This window comes from Solenopsis invicta, chromosome 1 (assembly GCF_016802725.1).
Source record: "Solenopsis invicta isolate M01_SB chromosome 1, UNIL_Sinv_3.0, whole genome shotgun sequence".
NCBI lineage: Eukaryota > Metazoa > Arthropoda > Insecta > Hymenoptera > Formicidae > Solenopsis > Solenopsis invicta.
This window is the reverse complement of record NC_052664.1, coordinates 32123796-32137670: the sequence shown is the minus strand read 5'-3', so window position 1 is coordinate 32137670 and position 13875 is coordinate 32123796. Positions and strand designations below refer to the sequence as shown.

Below are 13875 nucleotides of genomic sequence, written 5' to 3'. Positions count from 1 at the left end.
TTTTCTTTGTGCTGCCGTTTACCCATTTTTCCTTTTACGCGACTTTCTCTACGGTCCTGAAATTTCTCTTTTCTTACCGATCGGCTTTTCTCCGAGTCTCGCATTGCTCACGTAAATACGTATTCTCTCTCTCTCTCTCTCTCTCTCTCTCTCTCTCTCTCTCAGATGTATCATATAAAATTTAGATTTATTATAATTTTTCTTATCTCTTATTTTTCTGACGTACCTCTTGCTCTTTTCTGAAGGAATCCCTCGCGGCTTGCTCCGACCGGCACGGCACGGAGCGGAGCGGAGCGGAGCGGAGCGGAGCGAAACGGAGCGACGTGGCATCGGTCGCAAATGTCAATTCCGAGACTAAGGATACGCGCGCATGCTGCGCGAGCGTTATCGCCGCGGAAAGTAATTTTGGCAATATATCTCCGCGGAAGTTTCTCCGGTTTTTGTTGCTCTTTGAAAAATGGCCCCGACTGATAACGCGGATACGGCACACGCGTACACACGCACACGTAACTACACGTACAGGGATGAAGATATTATTTCGTTATATTCCGCGTCACGCTCCTTCTGAAATTACGCTCGGGGCTACGCGCCATTTGTCTGTTTCTCTTTTCCTCCCTCTCTTTCTCTCACGTTCCGCATCATTTGTATACTGCGAACGCGAACAAATACACCACATTATACATGAGCGGGGCGTTTGAGAATTTCGGAGTCGAATCGGACATAAAACATTATATATAACGTCCTAGTATTTTCGACCGTTCCGTTTTTCCGCCGTTTCTGTGACCGATTTTCCGACTTTTCTCCGTGACGAAAATTATCGCGTGGATCCGAATTTCATATTTGTCGCAACTTTTTCATTTTCGATATTAAATATCTTGACAACTTTGTGAATATTAAATTAAAATTAATCGAGAAATAATCTTTCAATCATCATCTAAATTCTCGAAGAATAATTTAATAAAATCCTGCAATTGTCAAAAAAAAAGATTTATTACTCCAAGAGACACATTGTGCGAATATTGCACAATGATATCACGAATTGATAAAGATTTTACAATATTGCGCTAACAACAAGACAATAATTATAACGCAGAAGTTTTACATAAATTTTAAATAAAATTTCTAAATAATATTTATCAAAAATTAGACAAATCTAAGTTCGAGGCACAATTATTTTACAATCATTTAAAAAACCATTTGATTATTTGAATATGTAATATCTCATGCTGCAATATTTCTACATTATAATTTATGAATAATTTATGCAGTTTTTTTAAATATACATATATATATATATATATATATATAAATTAATTATATTTCTAAATGTTGTGTACTTTTATATAATAAAACTAAAATATTTTTTCAATTGTTAAACAATTTCTTTTTAAATTTAATTTTGCAAATATACCATTCAAATGAATCGACATGTCGTCATAGTTTCGCCGAAATACTATTTCAAAATTATATGCGAAATCAGTTATTAATTTTTTTTAAAAGGTCAATACTTCTGCATCTATTCGTGTAAATACACCTACACGATTGCAAATTATAATTTTTATTGGAGATTTCGTCATATAATTTAATAAATATTATTCTATCGGGGTATGTTCTAATAACTCTTCGATACAAACTATAAGATGGCGGCGATGTACCTTTGATGCGTGTAACGTTTGAATATTACGCGGATAGGACCTTTTTGAATCTAAAGAATGCATATAGGTGAAAGAGAATCGCGCGTAGGAGGCAAGAATGATTAAAACGCGGTAGGCGCTATTTATCGGCAAACATGCAGCAACAATGTTCGATGTCGCCGATAATGCGTTGTTACGGGGTTACGAGGTTTACGCCAAAATACGATAACAATAAAATCACCCGTGGTTACCGTATCGAACTCGATTACACTCTGCGTCGGACATTGTGCTACCGCCCAATAGAACCTCGGTACAAATACTGATTTCGCGGTGCATGTTAATTGATCTTCTTGTATGGAGTTAAAAAAAAACACAAACAAAAAAAACCATGTTTTTAATCGGAAACGTTGGAAAGCTTAAAATCAGAATTCGATGCACACAACTTTTTGTATCCTAAAATATCTTGTATCGTAAAAATATCATTGAAGAACATTAACTCGTGGAATAAGAAAACCCACGTTTTTCTTAAGCCGTTAACTTGGCTAAATTTTTCAACAAAAAATAACACATACACACACACACACACATATATACATATATGTTACTTTATACAAGCTTTGACAAGATTATTTATTTACATATTCGTACGCTCATTTATATACTTATACATAATATATACATATGTAAAAACTTATAAGCAGTTCTTATTTGAAAAAACGAATTTTTTAATGCAATTTAATAGAAAACTACAAATCTGCCATTCAGTCATCGCGTTCTCTAGCCGTTCGAATCAGTTTTGCTGATTACAAGAGCGTAGATGCGTGGAAAGTGATAATAAACCTATTTCCGTCCGCTCGAGCGTAAGGAGCAGAGAAGCTTCGAGGAAGCTCGATGAAAATCCTCCGAGCCCTCGCGAATCGCGCGCGGCACGCGCCTTATTTCGCGCGAGGATTTTAATTTCGACAAATTTCAAAGGCATTTTTGCGAAGGACGGGAAGCGTCAGTTAAAGAGCACAGAGGGGGGAGGGGGCGGTAGGGGTACCGCGGGGGAAGGTGGGATGGGGCGGGAGGAGGAGAAAGAGGAGGGAATCGTCGATTGGCTTACATGCCACCTGTAGCACCGCGGGAATGCGGTCGACTCGCGCTCGTTGTGATATCGCTTAGAGGTCGGGAAGGGATTCATCAATAAAGTTTACTATTTTTCCGATATCGTTTTTCCAATTCTATAAATCGTCGTGTGCTCGGCCCCACGGCTCGTACACAGCAACCGAGCGCGCGCGCGCGCGCGCGTATCACACACGCACGCACGTAGGCGCAAACGTATCCGCGCGTACCCACTCGCGCGCCTCGTTCGCGCGCTGCCATACACACGGCCGCGGCCGTGGAGCCCAGTTATGAATGGCCTACGTCGGTTGACGTTAATCTGCCACTTCATCTCTCTCATCCAACCTCCGCGCGCGCTCTCTGTACCGCGCCAATCTCACTCCATCCCATCGTACCCCCGGTCCTCCACCTCCACCTCCTCCTCCTCCTCCTCCTACTCCTCCTCCTCCTCTTCCTCCTCATCCGCCACCCTCACACGCGCCCGCCTCGAGCAGCACCCCATACCCGCGCGCGCCCTTCCGCGTGCACTCCACCCCCCCAACCAATTGTTTCGTCGGGGAAGCAAAAAAAGGAGAACGAAAGAGAGAGAAGGGAAAGGACGAAACGTAATAAAAAAAAGGAGACAGAAACTCTGTCCCGACGAAAAAATGCTTCGGCCCGTCCGTCCGTCCGTCGCGTTGCATACGCGTGGCCACCAAATTAAATCGCTCGTTGTTTCGGTCGCACATCCGTCCGTTCGTCCGTCCGCGTGCGAGAAAAAAAAAGGTGCGGGCGGGTGCGAGAGGGATGGGGATGGCATTCATGGGATATCTTGGAACGCGTGCGGACCGTTTTGCAGAAAACGCCACAGGTTTTTCCGCGATCTACGTCGCGAGAGACGAGTTTCGCGGTCGCGCTGCGCCGCGTTCGCTGGCGGATTTAAACTTATCTTAGACTGTAATACGGATGAGTCGCTCTTTCTCCTCTGTCTACGAAATAAGCAAACGATGAAAAGATATTTTTCTCTAATGCCACATCTAATTTACAGTTACATTTAGTTCGCATGTAAAGTCGATTCGAGATTTTGCCTGAGAAACGTCCCAAGTAAAAACGTGAAAAATTCCTTAAACCCAACTCAATGCGAATGTACAAATTATTAGAAAATGAAATAGTTGTAAAGATTTTTATTATTTCTTGAAAGAAATTTCATTCTCATTCAAATTATCACGATATTATGTTCTTATTTCCATCTAATCATTTTTTAATAATTTTAATAAATTATTTTTATATTCTGATAAATTATTGTTATAATTTTATTTATTAGTAATTAAATCATAATCATAATCTTTACTAATAACAAATAATATATTTGAGGAACGCGATAAAAAAGATGGTAAATTCTAAGGCCCTGCACAATAGAGCAACATTAAATATTTGGAATAGAAATTAAAATTTCAAAATCAGTTTCTTCAATGAACACTGTATAGATAAATAAGTTACATTATAGTTTACACACATTTATGTTCTACGTTTTATTCGTGTCCATTGTGCATTATGTTTAATATTCATTGGAAAAACTGATTCTAAAATTTTTATTCCTATTCTTAACATCTAATATTCATTCCTCTATTGTACGCAGAGCCTAAAATAACGTTAATCTCTATATCATTTAGCTCAATCGACTTTTGTATACATTTTTCTATAAGGATAGCGTTTCGTAAAAAAATCATGTACAATAAAAAATAAGTTTATAATTTAAAGGTAAAATTGTTTAAAATAAAAAAATGTTTATAATTCACACACACACACACACACACACACACACACACACACACACACACACACACAGTTGATAAAATCCATTTTGTTTGTAGAATAAATCTTTCCTGGAACATCATATATGTACAGAAGACTATGCAATATCTAATTTTAATTTCCCTTTATCACAATTCTCTGATTCAATTGTAAAATTATTTAGCAACAAGAGTGAAAAAGTTCTGGCGAATCGAGATTTCTGTAATACAATTCGATAATGAAATCTTATCCTTTCCGTACTGCACATTCCAAGCGGGCTCTAATTCCTCGCGAAATTTAATTTGCGGCTCATTCTTACTAAAATTAATGCCGAACATTCCAAAGTCATCCGCACGACGACTCTCGCCCGAAGGGAAATCACTGGGTCCCCCGTTAAAATTAAGATCGAAGCTTTCGCGATATTCTGTTTGGTGCATTCGTTGGTGATTAAAAATTTAAAAGCGATGTCGCGCAAGCTGCTGAATAAGAGCGCTTTCGCACGGCCCGGTTTAGTATCGGGCTGCGGCGGTATAGTCCAGTAGTCGCTCGCTCCAACGATGCCGAAGGATACCGATTGCTGTCCTGTAAGATTTATTTGACGACACGAGGGTGGAAAACGAGGGCGAGGGAGGAAACGTGGGATTTCAAAGGGAGCGCGATCATTCATTCGGTGTAAGGTTGAAGAAGGGGAGAATTCGATCGAGAGAGGGAAAGAAACATTTTCTTTTTAATTCTTTCATTTTATGACAGACGAATAATTACATGCTATTTTGTACACGTGAAAGATGTTAAGACAATAGAGAACTAGCTCCCCGGATCTGGATCGTACAGCGCGATAAAAAAAAGCACTTTTTCATTCCATATACAATTTATATACTATCTATTTCAATTTAAATATGCGATTTATACGCGAGAATTTCAGTACAGAAGACTGTGCACTGAGAAAAGCAAGTTGTTAACTTGACGAAATTTTTCAACTCGATTAAATTTTTCAGTATTTACGTATTTGACTTAAACACATAAAATACTTGAATTTCGATTTAAGCATTTATATATTTAACTGAAATATATAAGTACTAAAGAAATTTAATCAAGTTAAAAAATTTAGTCATATTAACAACTTTTTCTCTCAGTGCACGAAAAGAACGATTTTGTTAAAGTACCTAAAAAATTGAGCTAGATACGGATCTAAAAATAATTTTGTTGTACCATTAAAATAATTATGAAGGACGTTTAAATAGAAATGAGCAATGCTGCAAAATGTTTTGATATTCTAGTAACCAGTTTGTACATCCTACATAATTATTTCGATGGTCTAACAGAATTATTTTCAAATTTGTAGATAGCTAAAATTTTAGAATTAAATTTGATGCATTAGCAAAATCGTTCTTTTCCGTGTAAGATAATGCAAAAGGCAAATCATGAACCATCAAACATTGACTAGTCGAATTATCGATCTCGGCACGAAAATGATGAAAGAATTGAAAAATATAAAAACTATAGAAGATACGTTATCTATGTATATAATATTTACATTTTTTCAACTATTTTTGTTTTAATCCTACAAACATTCTTGAATTAATTAATATAATGGAGACGCATGTATGTGTATGTGTGTATATGTAAATTCCGATGTTTCATGATTGCGAGGCTGTAAAAAAAAGGCACTGCTTTAGTTCTGGCTCCTTTAAAAAATAATCTTGAGTAAAAATAAATATAGCATACATTTACAGCGACACGCGCACATACGTACACGCTAGCGAAAGAACATATCACAATTACACGGTAGGTCGGCATATAGGCTAATTAAATTACATATAGTAATTACAATCCCGGTCTGTTATCTTATGACTGACGCCGTTCGCTCTTTTAAAAATACGATATCTTCAACGATATATGTACAATCCCGCGTTTGCGCGATTACACAGTGGCGGAAATCAGCAGGTGCATTAAATAATACACTTCTTACGCGGCACAAGGCATGCACCGTAAGAATAACAATCGGCAGCATTAAAGCGCACTCGCGCACGATGTAATCACTTTAATTTCGCGTAACTTACCAACCACCGTGTCGCTGCATTGTAGTATATAAACACTACTTGTATTTATGCTCCGTAACTTCGACAGACGAACAACTTTGCGTTCCCTGCGTATATACGTTATTTAATATCATTCCGGAAAGTATTCGAGCACGAGACTCATCGAAGAATATATGTTCTTATTGAACTATATTGTATATTTTATCGATTAAAAAGCCAATGTAAAAGTGGTGTCGTGCGCAATTTAACAATAAAAAACAAAAAAAAATAGAAAATCCATTTGTGACGTATTAACATTCACTTTTAAGACCTTCATGCAATAAAAAAATATTAAATATCAGAAATAAGAATTAAAATTTTAGAATCAGTTTCTTCAATGGATATTGAATGTAACACACAACGAATGTTAATAAGATGTAACACATAAATGTGTTGTACAAAACACAGCATAACTTATTATTTATTTATAGTGTTTATTGAGGGAATTAATTCTAAAATTTTAATTTCTAAAATTCTAATTCTAATTTCTATTCCTGTCTACACTGAGAGAAAAACCATCTTACAAAAAGTTTTACCCAACACAAAAAGATTATTTACTCGGTGAGTCCCAATAACTTATTTACTTGCAGTCAAATTAGAAATATCTTAATCGAAATATTTATGTAAATAAAATAAAAAAATAATTTTTTCTTGCAGGTTTATAAAATATTTACCGTTAGACTATTTTTATATTCAAGATAATCAGACATTTTAATCTGAAAAAACAATTTAATTAAATTTAATAGTATTATTACTTTATATGTAAAATCATTATTTAAATGTAGAGAATGAAAAAATACAAAATTATATACTTAAGGTAATATGTCTGTTTATTTAGAAGTAAATATTTTTACTGAAACACAGAGTAAAGAAATGGTAGCATTAAAATATATGTTTTTAAGAAAATGTATTTTCATTAAAAAATTTGTTTCTCTCAGCGTATTATTCCTCCATTGCAAGGTCTATACCGCCTGAAGATGATAAAACTAGGCGACAAAATTACTACGTAACTATAAATATATATATAATACTACTATTTATAAATACATGCTCGTTTCCCGTAAAGGGGCTTTTTTTGTAGTAATGTACAAATCTCACTGTTACTCCTCCATCCTTCGTTCGTGCGTAAATAAATTAGAACAAAAAAAAGTAAGAACATTTTCTCGCCAAAGTATGTACATTTGGAAGCTGCGCATGGAATGTGAATAAAACATTCTTATACCTACAAAAATATCGTTAAATATATTAGTGGAATAAATTAAAAAATTTCCGTTCAACTTATTTTCCAGTTATCCTCTCGACCGACGCAATCTTCTGGCTCTATTCAATTTTCATTTCAAATTTCATTTAAAAAATTGTGCCCTATATAAATTAAAGCAGACTGAATTTTCGTCACGTTACAATATTGTGCATGCACATAAAAAATTGGCGCGCGCGACTTATCCCCGTTTCGGGTCCAAAGTGCATCGAAAGATTAAAGGTACGGTTTGTTAAATAATGCAATCAAGTGTGGGAGTGTAAGTGTAAATTACTGATAAGAACGAGCGAAGGCATGTTTTGAGAGAAGTTCATCGACATCGGAGGCATATATTAAATATCTCGAGTGGACGATCCACTAAGTTATCTCCCCCGTCGGATTATCATCCCGTGCGATTAATTGACTCGATACTTTGCAAGCCCCCGTGAGTTTCTTACATTATATATATATATCGGATCGGTGCAAGTGGGTAGTAGGCAGTTCGTCCGTACCTACGTGTACGAGCTGGGGGCTCTTCCGGCCCCAGCCCCCGTCACTTCGCACCTGCAAGAACCTCGCGATCGATGCGTCCGTGACTCTGATATGCGAATTTCTTTCTCTCTCCTTGCCCTTTCCCCCCGTTCCCTCTCAGTGGAATGTAAAACGTTCGACTATTTCGTACTGAGCAATTTGTACGTTAATACGAAAATAAATCTCCGTGCGTCCCGGCACTTGATCCCCCGGCTACGAGGGAAAACCACCACTGAGCTCGCACATTACGCATTTCCCTGATCGAATCAATCGCCTCGGAAAGAACGTTACTCCGAAAAATCCTTATTTTTCTTCTCGGGAAAACGCCAAGAGCATTTGTCAGCCTCGATACAATCGTACGAAGCCGCTATCCGTCACTATCTCATTTACTTGTCGCTTGATCAATGGCCGCTATGCAGCCATTTGTTGTACGGACGCGCGCCTATTTACACTGCGGTAAAATATTTTAATTCGTTTACCTCCTGATACTCTCTCTCGGTGCATCTCCTCTCATTCTTCAAATCAGCTATTCCTCTGTATATCATTTCTCATGATATATTTACATTATTTATTATCATTTCATGTTATTTCTTACTTAATATCTACATTCATCTTTATTATATTCCATTATTATTTATTTTCTTCACCTATCTACGTGTAATCCTTTTGTACACGTTGTATTTACTCGGAAATACATATACGTGGACGTGGGTACGTGTTTCGTACTGTTAATAAACAGTGAGCCAAAACTAATAATTATTTTGACATTGCTCCTATATTTTTATTACTAGTGTAATTAACGTATACTTTTCTTGGCATGTCTGCGTTGTCCTTTCGATTTTCACATGCACGATTCAATATTTTGAATTTTACTAACATAAAGGTATGTGCTTAAAAGAGATATCATTGCCGAGGCTTCATCGGTATGCAACTTTCTATTAAACTTCCGCTTCTTTACGAACCACTATTGTACTCAATAAGATTGATATTATTACAAATAAAAAAGCGCGAGCCTTTTACGGTCCCAGAACGGATCTTTTAACGCTTAATAATATTTTTTGTGCGAATTTTTATTCATTTTCCAATTCTGCAAACTGTGCGTCAATAATTTTCGTCGGTCGCTTGAGAAACACAGTTCTAATTAAAAATAGTAATATCTCGAATTGAATTGGTAAACAATTTAGTAATAATGCGAACAAGAAGAATCTTAAAGCACTGTAAAAAATTTATAACGAAAAACATCATCTCAGCTCAAGGTTCGAAGCCGGACCTCCCTACTTTCAAAGACGCGATGTCGTTACCGATTCAATCATTGAGACATGTAATTTAATTCTCGTGATATCACTGTTACAGCTTCAGTTCAGAAGTGCGTTTCGCAAGACCGACAAAACGATCGACGCGCAGTTTGCGGAACTGAAAAATGTATGTAAAAAGTCACACAAAAAGTTAGTAATCATGTGAGTATAATGCCGATTGAAAGCAGACACTGGATGAAAGTGTGTAAGTTTCAATTTTTTAAATAATTAAATAAATAAATATTTTGACGTAAATAAATGTTTTAATACTTATTTGGAATTATTAAGCATTATTACGCGGAGAAAATTGTTTATATATAATTATATAATTTTCACACATATTTATATTTAATTATATATAAAGTATGTTCATATATATTAAAATATAAATAATTAAGATAAATGTACTGAATTACGCCATATACTGACCTAAATAATGCCATCATAATTTGTTTTGTGTCCATAATAAAGTACAACTGATTAAAAATATCTAAATATTATCAGAAAGCAGTCATCAAAGTGCATTAAATGGCTCCATAAAAGTAAATAAATGCATGTTTTTTTTTTGTAAAAAAGTTTCCAAAAACCATTATCAAGAATCTATCACTTTTAACTGTCCATGGCTAAATTCTTAAATTGTTATTACGGAATGTAATCTGTCAAATGATAAAATGAATAATTTTGAATTGTAATGCAAAGCCTTAGTTTTGCATGAGTAATATATTTAAAAAATGATAAAATAGTAAAAAAATCATATAATTATATAGTTTTTGTAAAATATAATAAAGATTACCAACGCACAGATAGGGTGGTGTCATTTGATACAAGTTAGTGACGTAAATCAGAACACCTGGCGTAATTCAGGACATTTGCAATCCACAATTAATTCTTTCGTAAAATGTTCGTTAAAACATAAAAATGTTTATGTATATTTTCAATTTTTGTATAGATTTTCGCTAATTTATAATATGAACTTTAGATAAAATTTAGTCTTACCTAATATTATTTATTACTTTTTAAAAATAACTTGTCAAAAATGAATTCTTGCTTAAAGTGGCGTAATTCGGTACGTTTACCTTGTATATTAAAACTTTGTTTTCCAGGTTAAGCACAAACAAAAATGATCAAGTTAAGATCCGCTTTGAGCAAAAAAGCTCATTACTTTCTCGTTTGTATTATTCATATACCGGTCTAGTTTAACTTAGTACTATTATCATTACTTAAGGAAAGATCAGGTACAGGAAAAATATACTGCGAACGAGCGAGTGGTTCGATTTTTTCCGAAACGAGTGATTCGACCAGCGCGATTATTCTACATAATAATATTTCCCGTTCGTGAAATCGCCCCCTCGTCGTTCGCGACGGACGCGACGCATCCCCGTTCATTCCCTCCAGTTCGCGACGTCCTTCATCTCCCGGCCCTCCGAGACGTTGACGACGGTAGGATTGAGCAGCTTCTTGACGCTCTGCTTGCGCTGCACGTCGTAGCCGTTCTCCAGGGGCTCGTTAAGGGCGTGCGTCGCCGCGACGGCGGCGGCGGCGGCGTCGGCGTCGGCGTCGGCGGCGCGCTCGAGACGGAAGTGCTGGCACGATACAACCACGATGAACAGGCTGAACAGAAGCCCGAGGACGTCGCCGACGAGAACGTCCCACCAGTGGTGCCGGTTGTCGCCCACTCTCGTCAGCGAGCACGTAACGGCCCACATGCCCATCAGGCACTGCAGCCACGGTTTCAGAAACAGCGTCCGGTTCGGCAGACGGTTCTGCAGATACCACTGTGTGCGATCCGACAAAAGGCGAACACGTTTTTACAAAACGAAAAAACGGAATTCTCGTGTTACGCGTATTTACGCGACAAATCCTATTCTCCGCGCATTTGATTATGTTTTTTTGTTCGGTGGCAAAAAAGAAAAAGAATGCGAGAGGGAACCAATTAATATATTTCAATCCAAGTTCTCGCTCTTTTGTTTCAAAGCGAGTTACGCTCATTTTCGAGAATTTATTTCGCGGCTTTCTCGTATTCGTCTACATTGTCGCGCGCGTCTCGTGAAAATCGATATGCCACCGGAGCATTTTTTTAGTGCATTCTTTCCCTCGTCGCTCAGGTACTGACTATCGATACCGGACCGGAAGTACTCGACGCTGACACCGCAGTTCTCTGTATTGCCAACAGGCTGCCGAGCTTTACGGATAAACTAATGGGACGTTTTGTTTTCACCCCAATTTCTTTTACGTTATATTTAAAACGAATAATTTGTCAAGTTTTTACGTTGTAAAAGAAAAATTTTTCAAATTCTTACCACCAAGAAGATGCTCGTGTAAACGGAGAGAGCCGAATGGCCGGAGGGGAAGGATTTGCTGGAATCATTGATGAACCACGTAGAAAACTCGGTATTCGTGCACGTGTAAAAACTGAAGTATCTGCAAAAAGAGAAATTCAAAAACGTCACTGTCTCTGCTGTGTCAAATTGGGCGCGGATGAAATTTAAAGCGAACGTTTTGAAAAATTCTGAGCAATATTCCGAGAGCGAAATTCCAATATAGCTTTTATAGTTGCGATTTTAGTACCAATACAACGGATACTTTGCTTTATCGTGAGGTTATCTGGCATAAAAGTGACGTAAAAAAAGATCAGATAATCCGGCAAAATATTAAACGCATTATAGGATTCTATATAACCGACCGCATGTATCCGAGCAGTGAGCAAACTTATCTTCCTCGCGATTGATAAATAGATCTACGAGCAACTATACTTTTTTTTGTTACCTGAAAAAGATCTGGAGTAATGGTCCAATTACTGATCAACTAGTGTCCCAATAACAATTGTTCAACAATTAGTGTGCCAAATACTGGAAATTACATCCTAAATGCTTTTTTTAAACATTTAAATTATATCATGGCATAATTGTATTTAATTTTACTTGAATTAAGGAGTCTAATTGTTATAACATTTTACTGTTATATTTTTTTAAACATAACACTTTATTCTTCTAATAAAAAAAAGAAAAGTATTTAAGATCGGATTTCTAATATTTGTCAAATTGTCAGTAACTGAGCCATTTACTGTATCACTCTATCCAATAAAAAAAAAAAAGATAAACTTGCGTGTCAATTTGTTTTACGACAAAGCGTAAGTAACAAGTCCACTCTTCGCGTACTATCTCTCGGCATTGCTGAGAACTTGTGCAATTATCGTGTCTTCTACGTAGGTGCCCGGCATGCATATTTCTTCGTTTCTTTACGCGTCGCATACATAGACCCACGAACGCGCCATTCGCGTCCACCACGCCGGTCTGCCTACACGCCGACGACATAAAGATCGACCCGATTGCGCCTAGGCGGTGAGCCAGCCGGGACAAAGAAAGAAACGGGTGGAAGAGGTCGGTGCTTACTCATCGGTGCAGTTGGCCGCCTCGCGCGGTTTGCACGTGTCGAGAAAGTGCGGCCGCGGTTCACCGATCAGGAGTTTCATGATTTCGATGACGAGCGTGAGCGTCGAAATTCCCGCGAAGTAGTGTCCATACCAACGCCAAATTTGTTTGCCCCGGGTGCCATAGCATGACACCTTCTCGTAACTGTTAGGGTGATAACAGACGTATTCTGCGATCCAAATCTGAAATCGGCCAAAAAAAATTCTTATGTTACTCTCGAAGCTTTTGGCTTAAAAAAAAAAGATTATCTAAAAATTTCCTTTTCTCCATATAAAATATATAAACTAAATATAAGATAATTTATTTTTAAATTTAGAAAATATATTTTTTAATCAAGAAAATAATTTAATCAATTTAATTTATTTTTAAATTTAGAAAATGTATTTTTTAATAAAAAAAAATAATTTAATCACCATGAACAATTTTTGTTTCAGTAAGACTAAAAGAAGCAAAAATATGAGAAACCAGAGTACTTACTACTACTAAAGGCATGGCTAAAGTGAAGCTTATCAATACGCCCATGGAGATCGTGTCGCCCGTGAATTTAAATGAGATTTTTGGATCATTGCAGAAGAAACCGATTCGTTGATGCGGTACCACGTTGAATTCCACAACCGCCAGGATTACGCTCACTAAAATGCAATAAAATCAATAAATAATCTAATCGCGAGTCAAAATAAATAAATAATTTATTCGCAGGAATTACAATTCTTCGAGACAATGTTTCCACAAATACTTAAAAACTAACTTATAATCCAAACTAGTCGAAACACATAAAGTCTGATTCATGAA

General features: G+C 36.8%; 1 protein-coding gene across 5 annotated transcripts in view; it reads right to left on the bottom strand.

Annotated features, from left to right (window-relative positions):
* Positions 1-7683: 7683 nt before the first annotated feature.
* The window catches only part of LOC105198632 (phospholipid phosphatase 1), a 34412-nt gene continuing 28220 nt past the window's right edge, over positions 7684-13875 (bottom strand). For all 5 annotated transcript variants that reach the window (XM_026134436.2, XM_039454897.1, XM_026134437.2 and 2 more), the window contains 4 exons: positions 13561-13715; positions 13045-13265; positions 11953-12073; positions 7684-11427 (listed from right to left, as the gene is read on the bottom strand). In XM_026134436.2, the coding sequence (XP_025990221.1) occupies positions 11035-11427; positions 11953-12073; positions 13045-13265; positions 13561-13715 (890 nt within the window). In that variant the 3' untranslated portion in view covers positions 7684-11034. The remainder of the gene's footprint in view (positions 11428-11952; positions 12074-13044; positions 13266-13560; positions 13716-13875) is intronic.